Source organism: Aplosporella prunicola (genome assembly GCF_010093885.1).
Source record: "Aplosporella prunicola CBS 121167 unplaced genomic scaffold K452scaffold_11, whole genome shotgun sequence".
Taxonomy (NCBI): Eukaryota; Fungi; Ascomycota; class Dothideomycetes; order Botryosphaeriales; family Aplosporellaceae; genus Aplosporella; species Aplosporella prunicola.
The window spans coordinates 865,267-889,552 of record NW_022983539.1 but is presented as its reverse complement, the minus strand read 5'-3'; the positions used below and the strand labels follow the sequence as shown (position 1 = coordinate 889,552).

At 55.9% G+C, this 24,286-nt stretch overlaps 8 protein-coding genes across 8 annotated transcripts; 4 read left to right on the top strand and 4 right to left on the bottom strand.

Annotated features, from left to right (window-relative positions):
- The first annotated feature begins 655 nt into the window (after positions 1–655).
- Positions 656–1,826, top strand: K452DRAFT_318231 (uncharacterized protein). The gene has a single exon (XM_033544137.1). The coding sequence runs from the start codon at positions 686–688 to the stop codon at positions 1,466–1,468; it is 783 nt and encodes a 260-aa protein (XP_033398357.1). The 5' UTR covers positions 656–685; the 3' UTR covers positions 1,469–1,826.
- A 2,151-nt stretch (positions 1,827–3,977) lies between these two features.
- On the bottom strand, positions 3,978–7,114 carry K452DRAFT_270465 (uncharacterized protein). The gene is made up of 3 exons (XM_033538989.1): positions 6,993–7,114; positions 6,782–6,939; positions 3,978–6,717 (listed from the first exon to the last, which is right to left on the bottom strand). The coding sequence occupies exons 1-3, from the start codon at positions 7,009–7,011 to the stop codon at positions 4,153–4,155; spliced, it is 2,742 nt and encodes a 913-aa protein (XP_033398356.1). The 5' UTR covers positions 7,012–7,114; the 3' UTR covers positions 3,978–4,152.
- Positions 7,115–7,710: 596 nt separating this feature from the next.
- Positions 7,711–11,431, bottom strand: K452DRAFT_318229 (uncharacterized protein). Its single transcript, XM_033544136.1, has 7 exons — positions 10,663–11,431; positions 10,311–10,561; positions 10,197–10,259; positions 9,628–10,149; positions 9,400–9,571; positions 8,990–9,346; positions 7,711–8,937 (listed from the first exon to the last, which is right to left on the bottom strand). The coding sequence occupies exons 1-7, from the start codon at positions 11,312–11,314 to the stop codon at positions 7,724–7,726; spliced, it is 3,231 nt and encodes a 1,076-aa protein (XP_033398355.1). The 5' UTR covers positions 11,315–11,431; the 3' UTR covers positions 7,711–7,723.
- Positions 11,432–11,718: 287 nt separating this feature from the next.
- On the bottom strand, positions 11,719–12,948 carry K452DRAFT_287056 (uncharacterized protein). Its single transcript, XM_033540410.1, has one exon. It carries the CDS (start codon positions 12,703–12,705, stop codon positions 11,983–11,985), a length of 723 nt encoding a protein of 240 aa, XP_033398354.1. The 5' UTR covers positions 12,706–12,948; the 3' UTR covers positions 11,719–11,982.
- A 396-nt stretch (positions 12,949–13,344) lies between these two features.
- On the top strand, positions 13,345–15,337 carry K452DRAFT_318227 (uncharacterized protein). Its single transcript, XM_033544135.1, has 5 exons — positions 13,345–13,512; positions 13,587–13,679; positions 13,956–13,969; positions 14,029–14,708; positions 14,960–15,337. Exons 1-5 carry the CDS (start codon positions 13,483–13,485, stop codon positions 14,983–14,985), a joined length of 843 nt encoding a protein of 280 aa, XP_033398353.1. The 5' UTR covers positions 13,345–13,482; the 3' UTR covers positions 14,986–15,337.
- A 128-nt stretch (positions 15,338–15,465) lies between these two features.
- On the top strand, positions 15,466–17,303 carry K452DRAFT_21786 (uncharacterized protein). The gene is made up of 3 exons (XM_033536320.1): positions 15,466–15,697; positions 15,764–16,039; positions 16,101–17,303. Exons 1-3 carry the CDS (start codon positions 15,652–15,654, stop codon positions 17,135–17,137), a joined length of 1,359 nt encoding a protein of 452 aa, XP_033398352.1. The 5' UTR covers positions 15,466–15,651; the 3' UTR covers positions 17,138–17,303.
- Positions 17,304–18,384: 1,081 nt separating this feature from the next.
- On the bottom strand, positions 18,385–19,917 carry K452DRAFT_326476 (uncharacterized protein; the record flags this gene model as incomplete). The annotated part of the gene is made up of 1 exon (XM_033544847.1): positions 18,385–19,917. One exon carries the CDS (start codon positions 19,915–19,917, stop codon positions 18,385–18,387), a length of 1,533 nt encoding a protein of 510 aa, XP_033398351.1.
- A 1,547-nt stretch (positions 19,918–21,464) lies between these two features.
- On the top strand, positions 21,465–22,541 carry K452DRAFT_226617 (uncharacterized protein; the record flags this gene model as incomplete). Its single annotated transcript, XM_033536838.1, has 1 exon — positions 21,465–22,541. The coding sequence occupies one exon, from the start codon at positions 21,465–21,467 to the stop codon at positions 22,539–22,541; it is 1,077 nt and encodes a 358-aa protein (XP_033398350.1).
- Between the last annotated feature and the right edge of the window lie 1,745 nt (positions 22,542–24,286).

Sequence of the window (24,286 nt, the reverse complement as noted above, 5' to 3'; positions counted from 1 at the left end):
TAGCTGAGAGTAGAGGGGGCGCTTATGTGCTGTTTTAAAGTAGGAACGGGGTGTAGCTTACTTTTTCTATTTTAAGTAGTAATGGTCTATCTAGACCCCGGATAATTTACTTACCTACCTCTTAACTATATAAAAAGTAAAATCTACGATAACTATAGGGTACTCCTTTAGTAGTTAAAACTAAGACTACTCCTACGACTACTAGAGTATCTATAAGGGTATAAAAATAAAATATTCAAAGGGTATAAAGGTACTTGTAAGATATAGAGACCTAAAATTTTTAAGAGTAGAAAATACATTATATAATTCTGTAGATGCTATCACGTGGGGTGGGCAAATATCCAGAGGGGGTGGGCAAATTATCCGGTGCCGTCTATCGAATCACTAACAGGAGACTGATAGATATATCTATCATGAAACAAGAAACTTGGGGAAAACTATCTAGTTGTTTGAGTTTGCTAAACGTGTGTTTGCCTGCAGCTTGTTCCGCGATTTCTTTGTGGGGTGATTTCATGGTTGGTAGGACAATCATGGTCGCAGTTGCCTAATTTGCCTGCTCACCGAACCGGTACCGTCTGTTCCTGCCAAGTGAACCAGTCAGAAGTGAAACCGACTCAACTATAAAAATTCCTAGCCCTCCACCTCACTTGTTCTTCCCATCTCTCACAACTCTAACAACCTCATTATGTTCACTTCGTCTTCAGTGCATGAGGAATCCGAAACTGTCGACATTCCAAGTGTTTTGCACAGCCAGGAAACCTACGAGTTCATCGGCTTCACACCACAAGTTGCCGCAGACATATGGCAATGCTTTCTTACGCAGCCACCTGACCTTGACGGAAGTTTTCTCGATTTTACGACGGAGCACGTAGGGCTGCATCCTATTTCGGATGCCGAAAGTGGCCACGATGACTGGATTGGATGCCTCCAGGCTCTTGGGATTAACGACCAGCTGTCGACCGCCATCCTGTTACCTGAATATGACGACATCAGATTCTCGGCTACCTGCAAATACTGGGTGCTCGAGTCACTTGTTTCCACGTATCATGCACTTCAAAATCTTACCAGGGGAAATGTCAAGTATGCAGAGACTGTCGATGCCATCCCTGGTCATCATGTCGTTTGGTGGGCTGGCGACAAGTCTCAGGCTGCAAGATTCTATGAGCATGAGACTGGAAAGATCAACCTCGCCTCAATTTCAACGGCACCTGGAGACTTCAGTGGAACTTTTAGAACCGCCTATTTCACTCCCCAAAGAGAGACGGCGGACAGGTATGCGTGCTGGAGGAAACATAAACAGCCTATATCAGAAATTGCGGTAATCCAAGTTGCTGTTCCGGACGACTTCATCAGAAGCTTATCAACACAATACCTATGGCTCAAAGACAGGTCTAGGCCTTCCGATGAATGGAAGGAGCTCATCTGGCATTCAAAACGGGGAATGCGCCTCCCCAAAGATCTTAGGTGAATGAGTCAGAAGGATCTGTTGATTGGACATATTGCGTCTGGGCTCAATTGCAAGTTCCACGGCATCGACAACCCAACCGACATTAAGGAGACGGACTTGGTCACGATCAAGGTGGACAGCACGTCGATGAAGTCCATCCAATGGGTTTTTATGACAGACGATGCAATGGACGGGTTCGAGGAGAATTGTAAAGGAAAGGTTCAGTTCTATTCCCTGGGAGCCCTTAAGGTGCCAAAGATGGTGGAGTGAGGGACTTCTTCAACACTATTATTTTTCAGTTACGTTTGTGATCATCACCTCCTGTTCCTGCCAAACGCCACCACCGCTCATAAACGTCAACCATTACCACCATCCCAACATATCTAAAGGTCACGGATAATTTCCCTATCCCCTCTAAACATTCTGTCCATCCTACGTGATAAAATTTAGCTGTAAGAATATAACTTACTTTATACTCTTAAATATTTTCTATCTTTGTACCTTTATGAGTACGTTTATACCCTCTAATTGTTTTTGTTTTTATACCCTAATCAAATACTCTAGCACTTGCAAAAACTCGCGCCTTCGTGTATTACTAAATACTGTTATTATAGGCGCTAGGTAACTACATAAATGTAGAAAGGTACTACTAGACGTAGCGTAGTAATTAATTATAGCTACCTAAAGAGTACTCTATATGTATAGGAGATCTTACTCGATTTCTAGTTAAGGAGTAGGTAGCGTATCTTAGAGGAGACGGGTACTGTTGCGACAGCGAGCGAATGGAACGGTTGTGGAAGGTAATATCATGTCTCTTTCCAGCCCACACCATCGGTATATATAGCCCAGAACCAAAAATCACTTCGAGTGCAGGGCTCTGTCGAAATGCTTATGTGCGTTGGCTATGCTACGTATGAATGCGTAGTATGGTTCGCGTGTATAGGTGTTGGGGGTACTGCGCTCGTTTTTGTTTTGGGACGTTCTGTGTTCGATTCTCACTTACCCCGCACTTTGTTTTTTGTGTGGTCTGTCTAACCGACTCGTTTGTGTAACGAGATTGTTTTTGATTTATGGTTTGGGCTCGCTGAGTTAGATGTACCTGGTGTTGCTGCTTAGATTAAGACTGATTGGTTTTGCTTCTGAATTTTTAGTAGTGTCTCACGGGTAGGTATGGGAGTTCACTGAATATATGGTTAGCAGATAGACATGCGCAGTGGAGGAAACACAAATAGAAAAAGGTCTTAATACGCACTTTAATCATACTAATGGCCGTTAGGTGATACATAAGAAGCAGGCTAAAAAATCTTTCAGTGATGCTTGAGAACTCACTGCTAGCTGGTTAAGTAGGCCGAAGCCTTATATCTAATGGCGAATGCCGCCTTCCCCCAAAAGGAAGCAATATTAAGACATTGGCAATTCCTATGCGCTAGCAAATAAATCCGGGAAGTATAAAACTGCATTAACTAAGGACGCGTTACTTATACAGTGCTTGTTTGGCCCACTCAGACGCCCGTTTGCTACAATCAGAAGCCTAAGTAGACGAGATACTTATCTGCCGCAACAGTATATGATTACAAAAAATCAACACATACTTCAGCAAGTCAATGGCCAATGCTGGCAGCCTAGCAGGGTGGTTTCGCATAATGGGACGGGAACGTCACCATATAACGAGACTTGAACTAAACAGCTGTAATCAGAGGCTAAACCTCTGCTCTTTTTGTTTTCGAACGTTCTGCGTTCGATCCCCTCACACCTCGCGTTGAGTTTTTTTGTGTGTGCTCTGTCTAACCGACGCTTTTGTGTAACGAACCAGGGTGGTTTTTTGCTTTTTGTGCTTTGAGCGCGAGATTGCTTCGATAGCCAACCCCCATCCCACAGACCCACAAGTCAGCATTCATACCTACTCCCCCATCAAACCAGACATGAACCAGGAACCCTTACCTGGAGACTTCTTTTTTCAATCATCTCATTGCCGGGCGCTCATGCCAGAAGCCAATGTGGTCTCGAATCTCGTCCCGCTCCCCCATTCACCATGAACCCGCTCCCCCAATCATTCACCATGAACACGCTCCCCACCACCACCCACAAACATTAACCCGCATCACCACACCGAGAAGCTGTCCCTCACCACCGCCACACCTCCCACATATCCCAACATAACGTATCTGACCCCCCCCCACACATGCACGGCACAGCACAACCCCTTCGAGCATAGACCACCCGCGTCGCGGATCGAACATAGTCGTGGAAATGATGAGTCGTCTGGAGGTATGACCAAGCGCCTGATCCCGACGATGTCGGCTCTGGATCTAGGAGCTGGGTGGAGGGTTATTTATAGTCATCGATCACAGGCAGTTAGTCGACTACTAACTACCTCTACGCGTGCATGAGCATGTCATATCATTGATCTGATTTCCACTATCCAAAGGCTTCCTCAGGAAGCACGTCTCGCACAAGAAGCACACACAATCCCTCAAACATTCACACTCACTCAATCACATCACTCAAGCAAGCACAAGCAAAGAGAATTCTCAACCATGAAACGTTATAATATCTACCTGGACACACCCCAACGCCATACAGTGATACCCCAACCATAAAACCCCCGATGCCCATGAAAAAAGCACAAAACCCATTCATCCAAGCATAGCCATAGCCCATGCATATCTAAACATGCAATCTGCAGCAATTAACCGCCCAATCCTTTAACCAGAGCACATGACACAAGCATCCTTGTTCTCAATACTGCACTGCAGCACCGCATCGGCGTAAATGTCGCCTTCGCGATCATTCGAGTCGCCCTCGACGTCTTCCTCCTGGCCTGCCGGCTTCGGCTCACGCGGGCTCGGCAGCTCCTCCTCCTTGGGCACTGCGTCCGTAGGATCTGTGCTCAGCAGCTTCGGCGAGTCGCCCTCGGCCACATCCGCCTTGAAGCCCGGGTTCGGGTGCGCCTCCTTGCGCGGCGTCGTCAGATCCACCTTTTCCTGCGCAGGGGTAGGTGATGCCGCAGGGGGCGGAGGCGTGCTTTCGGGAGTCGGCATGCCGGTGTTGTCGGTCGTCGAAGACTTGCGCATGTACATGGGGCGAGGCACCGACGAGGCCTGGTAGCTGCCAGCGCCCATGTTGGTGCGCTTGGGGCGCGCCTGGCGCGCAACGTTCGTGTCGGCGACCTTGAGCGCCTCCTGGTCGACGGTGAACTGGATAGGTGCCGCGGCGGCCTGCGTGCGCAGGTAGTACATGCCCGTCTTCAGGCCAAGCTTCCAGCCAGCAAAGTGCATCGACGTGATCTTGCCCATGGTTGGGTTCTGCATGTGGATGTTGAGCGATTGCGACTGGTCGATGAAAGCGCCACGGTCGGCAGCCATGGTGACGATGGTGCGCTGCGAGATCTCCCACACCGTCTTGTACAGGGCCTTGATGTCATCGGGGATGTTGGGGATGTTCTGGATGGAGCCACCAGACGCGATGATGCGGTTCTTCATGTTGTCAGACCACAGGCCAAGGTCGACAAGGTCCTTAAGCAGCCAGGGGTTGACGACCTGGAACTCGCCGGCCAAGACACGGCGGGAGTAGATGTTGGAGGTGTAAGGCTCAAAGCACTCGTTGAAGCCGAGGATCTGGCTGGTGGAGGCAGTGGGCATAGGAGCGACGAGTAGTGAGTTGCGGGTGCCGTGCTCGGCGATCTCAGCCTTGAGAGCCGTCCAGTCCCAGAGCTCCGTAGGAGTCTTCTCCCACATATCGTACTGCAAGATGCCCTGCGAGGCCGGGGAACCCTCGTACGACTCGTAGGTACCGAATTCCTTAGCCAATGCAACGGAAGCAGTCAGCGCACCGTGGTAGATGGTCTCGAAGATCTGGATGTTGAGCAGCTTGGCCTCGGGAGAGTCGAACGGCATGCGGAGGGCAAGGAAAGCATCGGCAAGACCCTGAACACCAACAGCAATGGGACGGTGACGGAAGTTGCTCTTCCTGGCCTCGGGAACGGGGTAGTGGTTAATGTCGATGATCCTGTTCAGGTTCTTGACGAGAACCTGGGTGACCTCGTGAAGCTTCTGGAAGTCATAGACGCCGTTGTTGATATCAACAAAGGTGGGGAGAGCCAGGGAAGCAAGGTTGCAAACAGCGACCTCGTCCGGAGCGGTGTACTCGACAATCTCACAGCAAAGGTTGGAGCTGCGGATGGTACCAAGGTTCTTCTGGTTGCTCTTGCGGTTGCAAGCATCCTTGTAAAGCATGAAGGGGTTGCCGGTCTCAGTCTGGGCCTCGAGAATGTGGTACCAGAGCTTCTGGGCGCGGACGGTCTCGCGACCACGGCCCTCACGCTCGTACCTCGTGTAAAGCTCCTCAAACTCGTCACCCCAGACGTCGGCAAGACCGGGAGCCTCGTTAGGGCAGAACAGCGTCCACTCTCCGTTGGCCTCGACACGCTTCATGAACAGATCGCAAATCCAAAGAGCGTAGAACAGGTCGCGAGCGCGGACTTCCTCCTTACCGTGATTCTTCCTCAGGTCAAGGAAACTGAAGATGTCGGCGTGCCAAGGCTCGAGGTAAATGGCGAAAGCACCCGGGCGCTTGTTGCCACCCTGGTCGACGTAGCGAGCAGTGTTGTTGTATACACGGAGCATAGGGACGAGACCGTTCGAAGTACCGTTGGTACCGCCGATGTAAGAGCCAGTAGCGCGAATGCGGTGGACGTTGAGACCGATACCACCGGCAGTCTTGGAGATCATGGCGCAAGTCTTCAGGGTGTCGTAGATACCCTCGATAGAATCCTCCTTCATGTCGATCAAGAAGCATGAAGCCAATTGGGGCTTGGGAGTTCCTGCGTTGAACAGAGTAGGGGAAGCGTGCGTGAAGTACTTGTTGGACATGAGGTTGTAAGTCTCAATGACCTTCTCAATGTCCGCGCCGTGGATGCCAACAGCCACTCTCATGATCATCTGCTGCGGCCTCTCGGCGACCTTGCCGTCAATGCGGAGCAGGTATGATCTCTCGAGGGTCTTGAAGCCAAAATATTGGTAGTTGAAGTCGCGGTCGTAAACGATGGCGGAGTTGAGCTCGTCGGCGTGCGTCATGATGATGTCGTACGTCTCCTTCGAGATCATAGGGGAGGGCTTCTTGTTCTTAGGGTTGACATATTCGTACAGATCCTTGATGACAGCCGAAAACTGCTTCTTTGTCTGCTTGTGGAGGTTGGAGACGGCGATACGTGCGGCGAGGATGGCATAGTCGGGGTGGGTAACGGTCATGTACGCGGCAGTCTCAGCGGCCTGGGTGGGAAAGGTGTCAGTGTTCGCTCAATGGTATAATGCTCGCGTGTAGAAACAAACTAACCAGGTTGTCCAGCTCAATCGTGGTGACTCCGTGGTAGACGCCGGAGATGACCTTCTGGGTGATGGCAGCAGCGTCGACGTGCTCGGGGTCAAGGCCATAACATAGCCTCGAGACACGGGCGGTGATCTTGTCGAACTGCACACGCTCCTTCCGTCCATCTAGAGCGTTGCGTCAGTACGGGCCGGGCGACGGCGAGGACGCAGAGACTTACCGCGCTTGTGGACAAACATTGTGGCGACAAAAGCTGGGGTAGAAGAAACTAAGCGGAATGTCGACACAAAGGCAGGCGAAAGGAGGGGGTATCAAAGTGGGTGGAGAGGTGGATTAGAGAGGGTGCATGGGAGAAGGGCTGGCGGTGGTTTTTGTAGCGAGCGTCGACACGCCAGAACGCGTCTTCTGGCGTTGCAGTCCGTGCTCGTGTTTTCTGCTTGATAATGTCATGGATCCCCGCGCCAACCACGCCAACCACCGACCTCGCAGGAACGGCACGCGTTACAGACGTGTCGGTGAGCGCCATCCCGTCACTCTTTCGTCCTGCTGCCTGGCCAATGTGTTAAATTCTGGGGTAATTCCTTGCTATGACAACCGACACCGGGGCACCTCTGCACCTTCACATGCTCGCGTCGTCATCTCATCAGATAAGATCATCAGATAAAATCCATCACCCATCTCCACTCACACTAGAGCGACCCTGCTAGACCGTTATTGTATCAGATCTACACCACCTTCCAAGCACTCTTCCGGTAGATATAAGTATTTGCAATCCACTACACTTAGCAGTCGCGATAAAGGAATTTCACAACTGTTCGGCAGAAAACAAGTCACATACCCTTACAAGCATACAATCACCCAGAACAAAGCAAATCAACCAACAAATAGGCCAATCCACAGTACCTATATAACTCTACACCTAACCTACCCACTACCTACTCCATCCACTCCTCAGAAATTAAACTCATCATCAATCATCCCCAGCCCCGAAAACACATCATCATCTGCACTTCCTCCCGCATCCAAAACCCCCTCCATACCGGTCCCCTCCCCCAGCGCGCCCAAATCCAACTCCCCATCATCCGCCCCACCAGTCCCAACCCCCAAATCCAAGCCCTCATGGCCCTGCAATCCAGCGCCCAAATCCTGCGCACCAGCGCCCTGCCCACCAGCAGCATCCCCACCCCCACCGGCTCCAGCACCATCTCCCGACCCACCTCCGCCACCACCACTACCCCCACCTGTGATCCCCACGCCCACGCCTGCGCCGCTCAGGTCCATTCCCCCGGTACCGCCCATCTCGATTCCTTGCATCATGGCTCCCGCCTCTGCACCCCCAAGCGCCACATGGTCGACTGCCGCCGCGGCCGCAGCTACCGGGCCCGCCAACTGCGCCTCCACGCGGCGCAGCAGCCGGATCGCCGCCTCCGCAACACCCGGCTCGCAGCGCTGCAGCAAGCCCGCCGCGTCATCGTGGAGCTCCGCTTTGAGGGTATCGCGTAAATTCAGTCGCGGATGCGGCTGCGGTGGCGCTGGTACCGGCGACCCCAGCCACTGCGTCGGCGTGCAGCTGTTCTTGAGCAGCGGGGCGCAGACCATGTTTGTCGCGATGTCGAGGGCGACGGCGCCGGCGCCGGCTCCTGCACTCGTGGTTTGGGCTTTGAGTTCGTCGAGGAGAGCGTGGAGGACCTTGCGTGGGGAGAAGAGTTGTAGCGCCACGAAGAGCTGGCGGTGCGTGTATGCTGGCGGTGTGGGGTTCAGGTCTGCAGTGCTGTTCCAGAGCGCGAGGGACTGTATCGTGTTGCGTAGTGAGAGGCGAGTTGATGTGCCTGGCGTTGCCATCCAGGGCTCCAGCTCGGCCATGCTTGGGTAGGGCGTGCGTTCCCAGTCGTGACATGAGTGGACTATGTCTAGTAGAGGGCCCACGTCGGTGCGTTGTGGTTCGCGGTGCTGGATGCTCTTGAGACAGCGCTCGAGCCGCCGCGAGACGATTGCCAGGATAGTGCTATGCATTGCTTGGGCGTCGCCTGATATAGAGGCGGGTCGGATGAGCCGTGTCAAGACCTGCATGGTTATGTCGAGATCGGATGGCTGCTCAAGCGCATACGAGGTCATCCATTGGACGGCGCCAACAAGGCATGGAAGAAGGAAGGTCTCCAGCAGGACTGCAAATATCAGTGGTCTCTTCTACAGATATACACGATACATGGAACTTACATTCCAGCCCGCCTTTCACCGTATCGAGGCTGAGCACATCTTCTGATATCGCATATATCGTCTGGTGGAACAGTGTTGGCACGAGCAAATAAAAGTCTTGTGGCTGACAGCTTGATAAAAGCTCGTCACTGATGCCCTCTGGATCGTACAATCCGTGGATCCAACCAGAAAAGTGCTTGTTCTGCTCCTCGGTCATTTCTGAAGGCAGCAAGCTCACATGGCCACGTTCTAGTAGCTGAGCAACAAAAGATCCTTCTTCAAGACCGAGCTCGTACGTTTGTAGATCGTGACGGTGAACGAAGGCCAGGACAAGCAGCAAAAGCGCACCGAATTCATCATACACCGGCTGATATTCTCCTGCACAGCGTTAATCATATATCTTTCGAAGAGTCTTCGTAATATGCTCTTACCTTGATCTTCCTCGTTCTTCCATGTGTCAAGCAGCTGGCATATGGGCTGGAGGATGCTGATTGGCGATGTATACTGCAACATGATATCTAGTGACCGAGGTTTGCGTGACAGTGCGTTGCAAATAGTCTTGAGAGACATCGTCTCCCGTGTTGCACAAAGATTACGGATGATCTAGGTAGAGGTTTCGTGGTTAGTCGTGGGTCTAAAAGGCCCTTTGAATAACTCACCTCAGTCATAGCTGCTACTATTGCGCCAGCATTACCATCCATGCCCTCAATCTCGTTCAAAAGCTCCTCAACACGCTCAAAGTTTGTTGAACATTGGGCAACCAAGTTCTCCTTGATGTACTTCCCCGAATCTGGCACGCTACTCATAGGCGTCTCGCCGAGAAGACGCTCGATACTAGACTCAGGAATGAGTCGATGCAAAGCACAGGCAAACAAAAAGTCCTGCCGAACATCGGATAGCATGCTGTTTCCGACAGTCATGTCAAACGCTTGAGAAAATGACGGGAAGGCATTACGATCAATATGGTTCAGTGCTTGTGTAATGCAGAGCTCCGGGGTCAGCGGCGGAAACATTGATCCGGCGAGGATCGTCAGGAGCGTGGGTATCTTGTTGACAAGGAAAGACCTGAAGTTGAATATCGTTTCGTTTGATTCGGTCCTTCCATAGGTGGCATTGTTCATGGCCGCCAAGACATCGAAAGAAGCTGTTACGAGGTCGACAGCAAGTGATTGGATATCCCCCTAATCTGGTTAGAAGGTATATAGTTGCGGCTGTAAGTGGGACAAACCTTGTATCGAGTGTGCAGGTAGCTTAGGACCATATTATCGTCGGTTAAAGGACGAGCAATGAGCTGTGCCATCAGCGGCCGAAAGCAAAACACAGGGAGGATTGTTCGTCATACCAAAGAGTTAATAAAGACATAGAGTCCCGCTCTAGTGTTGATAAGAGGCAAGTCCATAACGCTCTCGAGCTGCAAAAGTGCAACTTCATTGCTGAGGCTAACCGAAGTATCGTTGGGGCCAGTTCCAGTGTTTTCAAGTAGGTTATACTGCTTTTGAAACATGGCCAGTCTTTCTGCTAACGCTATCCCCCCAGCCTGACTCAACTGTGGATTGAACAAAGCCAAAGATTGGGCCAAAGATTTGCGCAGCGCTGATTCAAAGTTAGCGACGGAGCCCTGAAGTGGGAAGAGCTGGTCGGAAATTATGAAGAGGAAGGCCCGCTTCATGCGCATGGGCAGGTAGGATACGCACCTTTGGGCAAGGCCACCTCCATTACACCTGCGACTTTTACGTTTTGCATGACATAGGTAATCAACATCCCAAGTACCAGAATTGATTGAGTTCGAGTTGCCTGCGCTTCATCGGGCATCGAATGCATCACCGGATCAGCCGCATGAGGCGTGACGATAGCAGACATCCACTGCGAGAGAACCGCTAGTGTAGATAGAACCTCCTTCACCGACCTAGGCCTCTCGCCAGTTTCATAGGCCTTCGACAATCTGGTAAAGACAAGTTCTTCCATCTCCGGAGTGATATGCCCATGAGATATTTGCTTCTTGGGCGACTTCGGCGTCTCTTCCGCGCGAGCCGGGCGGTCGCGTGAGTAATGGAAGAGGGCAGTGAGAATATCCGGAGGCCCCAGCAAATCCAGCGCTAACAGCCGCTCCAAGTACACCGGGACCAGAGGGTCAAGGCAGGAGGTCGCACGCGACCTGGGCCGGAAAAGCGCCTGCGCGATCACAGTCCCATCGCTGCGCATCATCTTCCGCATCTCAATCGCAAACTTCTCAAGCTTTTCCGGACTGATGCGATTGTCCAGACATCGGTCGACAAAGGTCGTCCAGAGGGCCATTGATGGTTCGCGAGCTCTTGTCCGGGGTAGGCTGGGTGTTGGGTGCGCCATTATGGTAACTAAGCTCGGGCGGCAGTTGGGGTACGTTTCTGTCACTCGAGCATGGCCCTTTTCAAGAAGACGCCTTTCTCTGTTAGGCAGACGGCCGTCGATGAGCGAACGGGCGGGTCGATCGTTGTTTTGACAAGATGTCTTAGGTCGCGCCTGCGCTTGAACCACCTGCACGAATTAGGCAAAGTGCGCTTAGTCATGAAAAATCGGCGATGCATCGAGTCACGGGGTTACACTTCAAAGCAAACTTCGTAAAAGATATAAAATCGGTCATGGTCGTTGCTCAGTGAGCGGTGCAAGCCAATGGTTATACAGCTAACCCTGTTTACGACGTTTGGCCTTGTCAGCAAATCCTGACCTTTCAAAAGGCATTCCTTGGTATATCCGGCTATAATTTGCGCAGTCTTTCGCATACCTTTGCCGTTATAACGAGAGAGAAACGTTGTAAACAGCCAATGTTAAATTAACAGCCTGAAGCTGCTGACCAGTCCAAACTTTGTAACTAGGTTTCCCTGTAAAATCCCTTGGAACTATCGCAGAAATCATGTCCCAAAATCCAGATGTATGCTCCTTTCCCTGCCATTGTCAACGGCTTTTAACGCCATGCTAAGGACCGGACTCCACTTCCCTGGCCTGGAAAAGACCCCTCCCGCTACGTCAGATGAGCCTTATGGCCGTTCGATGCTCTCCGCCGGATCATCCATTGCTTCTGGTGCCCTGGGACCAACCATCCAGTCTTCCATTGCGAGCCATTCACTCCACGTTTTCTCTGCGCCCTCGATTTCCTCCAACTGGACGTTCTGGAGCGGCCTTAGGAATGGCACGGTCTCGTGCGGAGACATGTCGTACTGGTACTTGACCTTGGCCCAGCCGACGCTCTTGGCCGCGAAGAGGTAGTTGCGGCGCTCGCATTCTTGAACGGGGCCCACTCCTTTCCGCCAATCGTCGCCAAAAAAGCCGTGGAGAATGCCTTCCTTGTCGAAGCCCGTGACGACCAAGCGCCGAATGAACGGCACAAGCGAAACCCACACGGAGCCGGGACGAGGAGCATGGGGGGCCGGGCCGTGTCTGGACCACGTGGGGGGATAGGCACCCGGGCCGGTGCCCGGTGGAGGCATGCCAGATGAGCTCATGATGGGGTTCTGGGTCCACTGGTAGGGCAGACAGATGTTGACCAAGGCAGCGACAGCCTGGACGGGCCCGTCGTGCTGGGCATGGTCAAGGAAGTAGCGCTGGCAGCTTTGATAGGCGGGATGCCACTCGAAGATGTCGAATTGCGGGTCATTGATCATGCCGCGTGGGCCCTCGGAGGGAGGTCCGGAGGCGCCGAATGGTCCAGCTCGTGAGGACGAGGCTTGGGGGTATCCGTTGGGGAAGGCGGAGTAGGCCATCGCATGAGCCGCAAGTGGCTGTGCGAGAGGTGCGATGGAGGGGAGAGGGAAGGGTGGTTCGCGGCGGGCCGGGTCGCGAAGGAATGGTTGAGGTTAATCTAAGCGGTGGTGACAAGCGCCGGGGCAGAGAAGGGCTGTACCGTCCGCCTGGTGTCTTGGACCGGAAGGCCCTAATCTTATTATATACGGCGGCAGCCTCCTGACGACGGCCCCACCGCCTGGGTTTGGCATTGCTTCTGTTGTATAGAAGGTCTATACGGCGGCTGGCAGGATTGACGCAAGGAAGCTGTGGCGCGGGCGTTGCGACCAAACGAGCGATTCTGGGCCGGAGCTGAGCAGACGCGTGACAGCCGGCATGCATGGGGGCACGGCTGGAAATAGGCACGACATAGCGATGCCCCGGACTGACGATTGCACGGAGGCGCCGAGGGCTGGTCGAGAGCGGTCGGATTTCACCCCCTCCGCCTCGCTCCCTCCAGTCTGCACCGTCGCATGGCGCGCATGAACCTTGCGCCTCGCAGGGGCCCGCGGACCCCTTTTTTGCGCCGTCTCGCCGTCGTGCCCGGGTTGCTGGGTTTGCGAGGCTTTCCCAACAGCCGCCACGCTGGGTGCGGCAGTGCGTCATACCCTCGCCTCCAAAACACATCATCCGCGTGCCACCCGCCGCCGCCGCTTGTTCCTTTCCACCTACCACTACTCCTACGAGTACCTACTTTGTTCAGCCAGCATACCCTAACCGTAGCCCTACCACGTAGTATTTCAAATTTCGCCGCGACCATGGCTTTCTCGCTCTCCACTCGCGTCAAGGCACGCCGTTCCCCCCGTCAATAGCTCCGCCGCCGCCGCCGTAGTAGTAGCTAGCTGACGACGTGCTGCACCAGCTCTCCAATGGCCTCTCCATGCCGCAGATTCATCTCGGCGTCTACATGATGCACGGCCGAGAGACGACCCAAGCTATCCAGTGGGCGCTCGAAGTGAGTAAAGCTCCATCGTTTGTTCATTTCCACCACCCGGATCCGGGGTTACGTCGTTTCCGACCGGCCCTGCAGCGCGCCCTCCTACGCCGCGTCCAGTTAGTCTCGGCCTAGGTCCCGCGAGGCGCCTGTCCCTCGGGATGATCCAGCCTGCTACGCCCTGACAAGCATGCTGGTGACATGAAGACAGCCATTCCATCTGTCGGAACCGCCAATCGCGTCATGATGCCATCCAAAGCAGTCTCCTGCATATGAGGACGTAGCTGACAATCACAGGCTGGATATCGTGCGTATGTCTTCCCGCCGCTTCATCATTTGACGTCTACCAACCAAAGTGATCGCCCGCCAGGATCGACTCGGCCCAGATGTACCATAATGAACGCGAATCAGGCCAGGCGATCAAAAGCTTCCTCACAAGCAGCGGTTTGAAACGCGAAGACGTCCACTTTACGACGAAATTGGCGTCCAACGGAACGTACGACGCCGCCAGACGCTCAATTAAGCAGTCACTGAAGGCCTGTGACCTCGGATATATTGATCTATTTTTGCTACACAGCCCCTATGGTGGGCCTGAGGCCAGACTCGAGAGCTGGCGGGCGGTCGAGGATGCGATCCAAGAGGGCGAGATCAAGTCGGGCGGAGTCAGCAACTACGGTGTCAAGCACCTGCGAGAGCTGCTCGACTCCAAACCCCGCATTTTGCCGGTCGTCAACCAGATCGAGGTGCACCCGTTCAACACGCGCACCGACATCACGACCTTCTGCCAGCAAAACAAGATTATAGTCGAGGCGTACGCGCCTCTGGTGCGCGCGGAGAGGATGGATCACCCAGTCATCTTGAAGCTAGCGAAGAAGTATGGTTGCAACCAAGGGCAGTTGCTTGTCCGCTGGAGCGTGCAGCACGGCTTTGTTCCCCTCCCCAAGAGTGTTAACCAAAAGCGCATCATCCAGAACGGTGATATCGGCGGGTTCGAGATTGAGGAGAAGGACATGAAGGAGATGGACGGATTGGACGAGTATCTGGTCACAGGTGAGAGGTTTCCCTTTACAGTTCAGCCTTCCCCAACCCCACGGCCGCGAGGGCCCTCTGGCGAGCAGGGTCTTCGGCAGTCGGCTTGTCCCCGGTCATAGCACGCAAACACCCCACGTTGTGTGACAGGCAGGACCTTTGGGACTTGCATAGCCCCGCACATTGTGAAACGGAGGAGTTGTGGTGTTGTTGATGCGGCCGGCGGCGACGGGCGTCACGCGTTCGAGTGCGATTTGCTGACACGGGGCCAGACTGGGATCCGACGGACACGGCGTGATGGGCATCGGGGAGAGACGGAGCGTGGTGTGAGGAATGATGGAGATGGTTCCCACGGTAGTCTTGCAACGGCCGTTACCGGAGGGCGCTTGTCGAGGCAGTGGGGGTTGCCTTGGGCCGGAAGGACATTTCAATGACAGCGTGGAAATACAGCTTGTCGGAGCCGGAGATGGAATTTTCAATGGCCTCGCGTGATGCTCGGGACCGGCGCGGTGGCGCGAGGCTGTCAGCGCGATTCTGTAACGTAACGGCTTGCCGAGTGGATGGGGCGAGACGGGCGGCGGCCAATGGCTAGACAGTGGCTTATCAGGCACGCTCTCAGGGTCGACCATGTTATCGATACCGCCCGCTCCCGATCTAGTGGATCTGATCGGATTCGTCGCCAGGAAGCTGCTGCTCCGACCAATCGCGCGCCTGCCTCACATATGCTCGCCCACGCCTCGCCGCGCCCTGTGACGTCTCAGCACTCCCACCAGCCCGCGGGCGACGGGCTCACCTATCCACTGTACTCGATTCTTTCTCCCAATGCCATCTTTTTTGCCCCGAGCTCAAGCTGTTCATAAATAACGAACCACCTCTGGCCCTCTGTCTCGATATATCTCCCTCTCTCTCCATAATCTTTTCTAAATAAACCACCCCAAACTTTCTCACCACACCCGCCGCAAAAATGTCTAACCTTCCCCACGAGCCCGAGTTCGAGCAGGCCTACCAGGGTAAGCTACCTCGTCCTCACCTTTTTCCCCACCGACATCGGCAATGCTAACATTCGCCTCTCACAGAGCTTGCCTCGACCCTCGAGAACTCCACTCTCTTCCAGAAGCACCCCGAGTACAAGACCGCCCTCAAGGTCGCCTCCATTCCCGAGCGCGTCATCCAGTTCCGTGTCGTCTGGGAGAACGACAAGGGCGAGCTCCAGGTCAACCGTGGTTTCCGTGTCCAGTACAACTCCGCTCTGGGCCCCTACAAGGGCGGTCTCCGCTTCCACCCCTCCGTCAACCTTTCCATCCTGAAGTTCCTTGGCTTCGAGCAGATCTTCAAGAATGCCCTCACTGGCAGTAAGTCTTTCCTGAAGCATTGGCGCCGCGCAATGAGCATCGGCTGACATAATCCCTCCAGTCTCCATGGGTGGTGGCAAGGGTGGTGCCGACTTCGACCCCAAGGGCAAGTCTGACTCCGAGATCCGTCGCTTCTGCGTTTCCTTCATGCGCGAGCTGAGCAGGCACATTGGTGCTGACACCGACGTTCCCGCCGGTGACATTGGTGTCGGTGGCCGTGAGGTCGGCTACATGTTCGGAACCTACCGCGCCGTCCGCAACCGGTGGGAGGGTGTCCTGACCGGCAAGGGTGGCGCCTGGGGTGGTTCGCTTATCCGCCCCGAGGCCACCGGTTTCGGTCTCGTCTACTACGTCCAGCACATGATCCAGTACGCCTCAGGCGGCAAGGAGTCGTTCAAGGGCAAGCGCGTCGCTATCTCCGGCTCGGGCAACGTCGCGCAGTACGCTGCGCTGAAGGTCATTGAGCTCGGCGGTACCGTCGTCTCGCTGTCCGACTCCAAGGGCGCGCTCATCGCCACCGACGCCGCTGGCTTCACCCCCGAGATCATCGACCAGATCGCCAACATCAAGCTCAACCGCCAGGCCCTGACCGAGTTCTCCGACCCCAAGTACCAATACATCGAGGGTGCGCGTCCCTGGACGCACGTTGGCAAGGTCGACGTTGCCCTTCCCTCAGCGACCCAGAACGAGGTTTCCGGCGAGGAGGCCAAGGCTCTCATCGACGCCGGCTGCAAGTTCATCGCCGAGGGCTCCAACATGGGCTGCACGCAGGAGGCCATCGACGCCTTCGAGGACCACCGCCGCGCGGTCAAGGACCAGGCCATCTGGTACGCTCCCGGCAAGGCCGCCAACGCTGGTGGTGTCGCGGTCTCTGGTCTCGAGATGGCTCAGAACTCGCAGCGCCTGGTGTGGACCGCCGAGGAGGTCGACGACCGACTCAAGCAGATCATGAAGAACTGCTTCGAGAACTGCCTCGAGACCGCCAAGGAGTACGTGTCGCCTGCCGAGGGCGAGTTCCCCTCGCTGGTTGCCGGTGCCAACATTGCTGGCTTCAGCAAGGTCGCGGCTGCCATGCGCGAGATGGGCGACTGGTACTAAGCTAATGCGCGCCCGTGCGCACGGCTTAGGTCTCTCTCTCTCTGCCTAAATTGCTGAGCTGAGCTGAGCTGGTCTACCTGGTACTACCCTAAGCGCAAGGCTTCTTCTTCGACTTCAGTGTTTTTCTCTTTTTAGCCAGCCTAAAATGGCCTTTTATGCGGCTTGGATTGGATTGGATTGGATTTACGATAACAGCGGCGACTATATCAAAATGGGATGGTTGCAGGGGTTGGGGGAATCGGTTTCTTTTTTACTTTTTCGTTTTTTGCTACTGCGGGCGTGTTTGTCTATATACCTGATGATTGACTGGCTGGTTGGTTGGCTGGCTGGGGCTATGGAGGGAAGTGAGTGGAAAATGGAATGAAAATGAATTCAATTGAAAACACTCGGTTGTGATGTGATGTGTTCGTGGGGTGATGCTTGTGCTGTGCTGTGAGTTCTGGGATAGGAGAGGATAGGAGTAGGGGTAGGGGTAGAGTAGGGTAGGCGCTGGAGTAGGAGAAGGTGAGATGAGATGAAGACCTAATTAAAACCCAACTCCAAACCAGAGATTGCGCAGCGGAGATCCCTATACAAACACCACCCCATCTGCATACGCCTACAAGATTACTGAATAAGAAATCGCACAATCTCCCGCGCACAGTCTGCCTGCCTGTCTTTGTACACAGACACACGCCTGAAGTGGAAACGGCTGATCGCTCGCTCGCTCGATCGTTTCGCTCGCGAGCTGCGCCCAACCAGCAATTCCCCCAGGCAAACAGAACAGGCAGGCAAACAGGCAGGCAGACAGGGCAGTAACGCACCCGCTGCACACACTGCACTGCACTGCACACACTGCGCTGCGCTGCACTGCGACGCGTCTTTCACATGCACGCAGCCGTGGGAGTGGGTGGGTTGCGTGCGTACTGCGTAGGTGTGCCGTCAGCCCGTCCATCCAGGCGCGTCCGGCCACCGGAGCGGACTCCAGCGGCCTCGAGTGGCTGGCCCTGCATAAGTGGTGCTGGACTGTGGCGTGCACGTGCACGTGCGAGGCGCGTGGTTGTGGATAAGACTGTGTACTCTACGAGTACCTAGGCCAGGCAAATGATGTGGCTGTGCTGACGTCTGTAGGTATAGATAGGTACCTATGTAGGTAAGGTATATCGGACATCGTCGTCCTCTTCTATTCGTGAAGAAAGCCATGCCCGCATGCATGCATGCAATGCTTAAACCGCAACCCAACTCAACCCCACCACCCCTCCCCTACTCTAAGCAAGCGGCGTCTCAAAAACCAGAGCGACGCCATCATCCCCAGCCGTAACGACTCTCCCCGCACCCCCCTGGACAAAGCCCATAACACCGCCGCCTTCTCCGCCGCCCCTGTGCCCTCTCCACTCGCCCGCCAGCCCTCTAGCAGCCGCTGCCGTCCCACCCCTAGTATCCCACCTGCGGACGACGCCGTCGTTGCCGCAGCTCGTGAGCAGCCAGGCGCCCGGCGCGCCCGCCGGCCCCGCCTGTGCCTGCCCCGCCGGCTTCACAAACTCGACCTTGATGACCGCCTGCTCGGTGCCTTCTTCCTCGTCGACGTGCGCGCCCGTGATGTGGCGCCGCGCGACAAAGTTGTGCGCCGTGTCGAACAGCGCGATGCTTCCGTCAACGCTGCCTGCAGCTAGGAAGTTCAGTGGCGGCGCTGAAAATGCTAGCGTTTCCACGCTGTCGGCTTGCTTCTGGATGCTGGCGAGGATGGCGCCGGCCTGGCCACTGGCGACTGAGGATACGCCGCCGCGCGGGCCGCCCGACTGCTTCCCGCCGCCAGACTTGTTGCGCGCTCCGGCGCCGCGTGCGCCGCTGGTGACGGACTCGGCGCCAAGTCGCGGCAGTCCTACAATGCGAATGTGACCCTCTGCACCGCCGACAGCTGCGAACGCGCCGTTCGGTGCAACAGCTACACTGTACAAGCCGCCATCCACACGGAAGCGCTCGTCGTCGCCCGTGAGCCCTACGACGGCCTGGCCTGACGAGGCGCTGGTTACACCCGCAGCCGCCGCCTCGCCGAAAACGTCCCACACGTAGAAGCTAGCATCCTCAGAGACGGTGGCGAGGAGCTTGCCATCCGGGGTCCAGGCGCCAGCGGTACAAGGTCCGGAGTGCAGGTAGAAAGCCTGGACGATAGTGAGGGGAGAGGCCGTGTCAGCAGCATTGAGCGAGTAGACCCAGACGGAGCCATCGGAGGCGCCAAGCGCAATGGTGTTGGGGTATTGCGGGTGTGGGCATGTCGCGATCCACGCAATCTCCTCGACTTCCTGCACCTCTCCCACAAATTGCCAGGCCTGGCCGTTGGATGTGTCGCGCCATGCGCGCAACCGTCCGTCCATGCCGCCGGTGACAACATACTCACCGGCAGGCTGCGTAAAGGCTATGGCGACGAGCGAATCGCTGTGGCCCTCGAGCTTGAGCAACGGCTGCAGGCTTTCGCGCTCAGATTGCGCAGGCGCGTCACCCGCCTGGGAGCCCGACCAGCTGGCTGGCAGTGGTGGCCGCTCCTGCTCCTGCTCTTTCACCTTGACCTCAAAAATGTAACCGACGTCATCGCCGCCACCTGTCGCAACGATGGCTGGGTTGGTTGGGTGTTGCGCAATGCTGAATATGCTGTCCTTGTGCGCGTCAAAGTGGGCTACGCTGTCGTTGACCAGCTGTATCTCCTCGAGCGGACCTTGGTCGCCTTCGTCGTCGGATTCCATGTACGCGTCGGCGTCGGCGTCCTCGGGAACCTCTTCATCTGCCTCTTCGGCGTCGAGCATGGTAACCTCCTCCTCTTGCCGGCGCTGGGGATCTTGATCGGCCATTATACGTGAGTTCGTGCGCTGTAGGAAATGGGTATCTCAAGGTAAAGGGAAATGGTAAGGCGGAAAGTGTCCAGAGCTGTGAGGGGAGCTTGAGCTTGAGCGAATGGGCGGGCCGAGAAAATTCTTTATCGATAAGAGCGAATGGAGGGGAGAATAAGCTGTGATGTAAGCAGCGAGCTCCAAGTTGGAAGAAGATGGAAGCGAATGGGCCGTGCGGCGCGTGTTCTAGACGGAGACCCTACAGATGTTGGTTTGATGCAGGTCGAGGGTCTAGCCACTCGTCCACCGTCTCGACTCTCGAGTGCCAGGGTGCTAGGGTGCCTACTGTACGGTGTGCACTGCCACGCTGCAGGTACTCCTGTACTCCAAGAAAGTGACAAGTGACTGACTGATGGGATGGGTGGTACTCCAGACCGCAATTGCATTTCTTCGGTCACAGCCTCACACCCGCGTCGTCTTCGTCGCGCGCCCACACACCCGCATTTTAGCCGGCCGAGATAGAACCGACCGACCGACAGGCCCGTGAAGGCCACAGGCCGACCGACAGCCGAGCGAGCCAGCCAGGGCTGCGCGCAGACGTGCCCGGCGGCCCGCCCACGCACCTACCCACGCTTCAATGCCGCTTTCGGCAGGCCTCGGGCCCTGGAATGCGTCGAGCATCATTGGAGACGTCGAGTCGAGCCAGCAGGCGGATCCGCCGCCCTCACTATTGCCGTTATTGCCGCCGTTGTGACGCCGTTGCAACGGCTCGCGTCGCGCTCGCGTGCGCGGTGCGGTGCGGGGACGGGACCGGGCGCGCGACACGTGGGTTGCCTGTCTGTCTGGTGGGTATACAATAGGTAAGAGTGGGTGTGTGCGTGAGTGCTGAATAGGGTTTGTAGGTGTAAAGGGATACGTAGTACTACGTAGAGAGGAAGATGTCGGTAGGCAGGCCGAAAGAGTCTAGAGTAGAGTGTCGTAGGCGGGCGTTGGGACTAGCGCGGGAAGGGCCCGAGGCGTGCCGTTTAGAGCGGGCGGCCTGGCGGGCGGTCAGAGGGGCTGCGGTGGTGATGGAGGCGGTAGGTGGTGTCATGCTAAGGCGGACGTGGCGCGCACGGAGGGTGTTTTGGCGCGGGAGCGTGGAGAGTGGGTAACAGGTTCGCATGCATTGCGGAAGACGAGGAGAAATGGGTGGAGCATGGGGATTCTGACATTTGGAAATGGAGCTTTGAAGTTCTGCGTGGCGTGTGGAGCGGAACTTCTCTTCGCGATTGGTTCACGGGTGTTGGTGGCCTCGTGGGGCAGAGATGGTGGGAAAGTGCGATTGACGACGACCCCCCTTCTTATCCACATCCTTGCGCCGAAGGAGACGCTAATTGAGAGACCATTAAAGGCCGCGTCGACGCTGGGAGAGAGAACTGCCTCTTTCCTCTTTCCTTGTCTCTCTCACTCTCTCTCTCCTCCGCCTTCGCCTCTTTTCTCTTACCTCTCAAGTCGCAGCTCTTAATACTACTACCACCATCATGTCCAAGGGCACCATCTGTATCACCGGCGCCACCGGCTACGTCGGCTTCGCTACCCTGCTCGAGGCTCTGCGCAACGACTACAACTGCCGCATCGTCGTCCGCAGCGACTCCAAGGCCACCGTCATCAAGACCGCCCCGGCCTTCCTCGAGCTCAACAAGTCCTCGGCATGCTCTTTCTACACGGTACCTGACCTCAGCGCCCCTGGAGCTCTTGATGAGGCCATCAAGGGCGTCGACTATGTCATCCACATGGCCTCGCCTCTGCCCTTTGGCGGCGAGGTTCCTCCGGAGGAGCAGTACAACAAGTACGTGGTTCCGGCACTCACCTGCACGCTCGCTGCATTGGAGAGCGCGTCCAAGTCCCCCTCCGTCAAGCGTGTCGTTATCACTTCGTCGGTCGGCTCCTACATCATGCCGGACGTCCTCCTCGGCCCGGACCAGCCCTCGCTCTTGACCATCACGGAAGAGGACGTCAACGAGGATATTCCGGCTCCTTTCAGCCACCCCCTGACGGCCTACTGCGCATCCAAGACGGCGGCGATGCGTCGCTCCCTTGAGTGGATGGCCGAGCGCAAGCCGTCGTTCGACTTGGTCAACATCGCACCGTCATACGTCCAGGGCCGTCACGGTCTTGCGCAGAACATGGCCGATTTGACCGCCTCATCGACAGTGCTCTTTATCCGCATGTTCGCTGGCCTTGCGAAGAACGCTGATGCGCCGCCTGAGGTCGCGGCTGTATGCCACATCGACGATGCCGCTTCGGTGCACGTGCGCGCCCTGGACCGCAACACTGTGCCCGGCAACCAGTCTTACCTCTTCAGCCAGCACTACAACTGGAACGATGTCCTGCCTGTTGTGGCGGCCAAGTACCCGGAGCAGGTCAAGGCTGGTCTGCTCCCTAACGACAGCAATGTGCCCTCAAAGAAGGTCCGCTTCTCGGCAGAGAAGGGGCAGCGTACGTTCGGCATCAAGCTGAAGGGCATTGAGGAGATGGTCGACAGCATTGTGCCGCAGTACCTCGAGATGCTCGAGAAGGAGAAGAAGCTGGAGAAGGCGACTGCTGTTGCTGTTTAAGTGGCGCCAGGATCAAATGGTCTCAGTTCATGTGTTAAGGGATAAAGGAAAGAAGGAAGAAAGATAAGGATACCGAGAGCGAAAGAGGAAAGAGAATGGCGCACCATGTCCATGGTGATGGGACCTCCCGTTACCATTACCACGGTCATTGTTGCAGCCATCTAAAGATAGAATACGCCATCAGCGCAAGACGAATAATACCCCTCAAGCTAGCATTCAGCGACACCAATCAGTCAGCATAACGCAACCCGCGCTCGCACACCGATGCTCTTAACCCGTACCATGCACCCATGCCACACAGAAGCGTCCATGACCGACAGTCTCCGTCATGCAAAGCGCCACCATCGGTGGGAGTGCTTTTTCCCAGGCCAGTGACGGCTCATCGACTACTCTGATATTGGCTTTGGCTTGTGCGTAAGTATAGTTGCTTTTGCCGCTGGCGTGCCGTCGTGCTTTGCGCTCGCTTATCGATCACTTGCGTCTCAGTGGCTGCATGATATACATGCGTGCATGCATGCAAGCATGCAAGCAAATGCTACGCCAAGACCTGGGTAAGCACCATTGCAACGCTTTTTGATTAGCCTCTTCCAATTCTTCCTGTTCATTTCCCGCTTCTGGCTGACATTGTCGGCTCGACACCCGCCATGGCTTCCCTGACTAGCTACAGAATACAGCTGTATGTATGCATGCGCATGTATGTATGTGCACAGGCGGGTAGCAGTCAGTCAGTCAGACGCGCGAGCATGGTGCGAGTCCCCTCACCCGTCCGCTAAACAGCCTATCAAGCGCACAGCCGCCGGCATCTAACCCGTATGTAGGTTATCTAGACAATCAGGTCACAGAACACACATGCCAATCACATGGATGGCAGTGCAGCCGGCGCGAAAAAGCAAAGGAAAAAAAGAAAGAAAGAATAAAAAAAAAAAAAAGCAAACTCCCTCCCCCTCTCCCGTGCCTCCCCTTTCCGCAACCGGCCCGGAGCTGGCTACACAGCACCCGCCGACTTGCTAGCTCACGAGTAATCCATAGGTAGGGATTTGCTTCTTCTTCGCCGCACCCGCCACGGCTCCTTCCCGTCCCGTCCTGACCCGTCCCGTCCTGACCCGTCCCGCCCTACCTAGGTAGGTAGGTGCTCCTATGTCCTCTTACTCCGTAGGTCTAGCATGTACGTAAGGCACTCGCCTTCCCCTGCCTTAGCCGCCCCGGGCCCCGGGCCTGCACGCTGCACACCTGCACGCTGCCCGCACAGCCCAGCACTCATCTCCGCGTCGTTGGGCCTCAATCTCACGCTCACGCCCTGGTGGCCTGTCTCTCAGTTAGGGTGCCTACGGATTAGCTACCTAGTACTCGTCCCTCTCCCTACGAGAAGCAAAGGCTCCGAGACACGCAGCAGCAGCTGCTGGCAGGCAACCACGCAACCACGCGTCGCACGGCAGCGCGGTGCTGCGCAGAGGCCCTCCCCGTGCGCGGCAGGCAGGTGGGCTCGCTCCTCGCGTTGGTAGGCCCGGTAGACAGGCAGGGTAGGTCTTGCCCGGCTGGCCTGGCCGTTGCACTGCCATGCGGGAGGCGACAGGCACGGCACCGCGCGGGCGTCGGGCGTCGGGCACTCGGGTCGGCTGGCTGTGGCTCCCGTGGCAGTTGTGCTGTGCAAGCGGAAACGCAGCTGTGGCTGGGCAGCGGAAAGGGGGCGCTGAGCGGTCCGTGCGATGCGGCGCGCCGCACGCTACGTGCGTCGGAGATAGGTT

Coding starts and splice junctions, on each gene's coding strand:
- K452DRAFT_318231 (XM_033544137.1), top strand. CDS start 686: ATGTTCACTTCGTCTTCAGTGCATGAGGAATCCGAAACTGTCGACATT.
- K452DRAFT_270465 (XM_033538989.1), bottom strand. Junction 6,718..6,781: donor CGATTGAGCTGGACAACCTG/GTTAGTTTGTTT, acceptor TTTCCCACCCAG/GCCGCTGAGACTGCCGCGTA.
- K452DRAFT_318229 (XM_033544136.1), bottom strand. CDS start 11,314: ATGGCGCACCCAACACCCAGCCTACCCCGGACAAGAGCTCGCGAACCA. Junction 9,572..9,627: donor TAGTAGCAGCTATGACTGAG/GTGAGTTATTCA, acceptor ACCTCTACCTAG/ATCATCCGTAATCTTTGTGC. Junction 8,938..8,989: donor GGTGAAAGGCGGGCTGGAAT/GTAAGTTCCATG, acceptor TGATATTTGCAG/TCCTGCTGGAGACCTTCCTT.
- K452DRAFT_287056 (XM_033540410.1), bottom strand. CDS start 12,705: ATGGCCTACTCCGCCTTCCCCAACGGATACCCCCAAGCCTCGTCCTCA.
- K452DRAFT_318227 (XM_033544135.1), top strand. CDS start 13,483: ATGGCTTTCTCGCTCTCCACTCGCGTCAAG. Junction 13,513..13,586: donor CGCTCTCCACTCGCGTCAAG/GCACGCCGTTCC, acceptor GTGCTGCACCAG/CTCTCCAATGGCCTCTCCAT. Junction 14,709..14,959: donor GGACGAGTATCTGGTCACAG/GTGAGAGGTTTC, acceptor ACACGGGGCCAG/ACTGGGATCCGACGGACACG.
- K452DRAFT_21786 (XM_033536320.1), top strand. CDS start 15,652: ATGTCTAACCTTCCCCACGAGCCCGAGTTCGAGCAGGCCTACCAGG. Junction 15,698..15,763: donor GTTCGAGCAGGCCTACCAGG/GTAAGCTACCTC, acceptor CGCCTCTCACAG/AGCTTGCCTCGACCCTCGAG. Junction 16,040..16,100: donor CAAGAATGCCCTCACTGGCA/GTAAGTCTTTCC, acceptor TAATCCCTCCAG/TCTCCATGGGTGGTGGCAAG.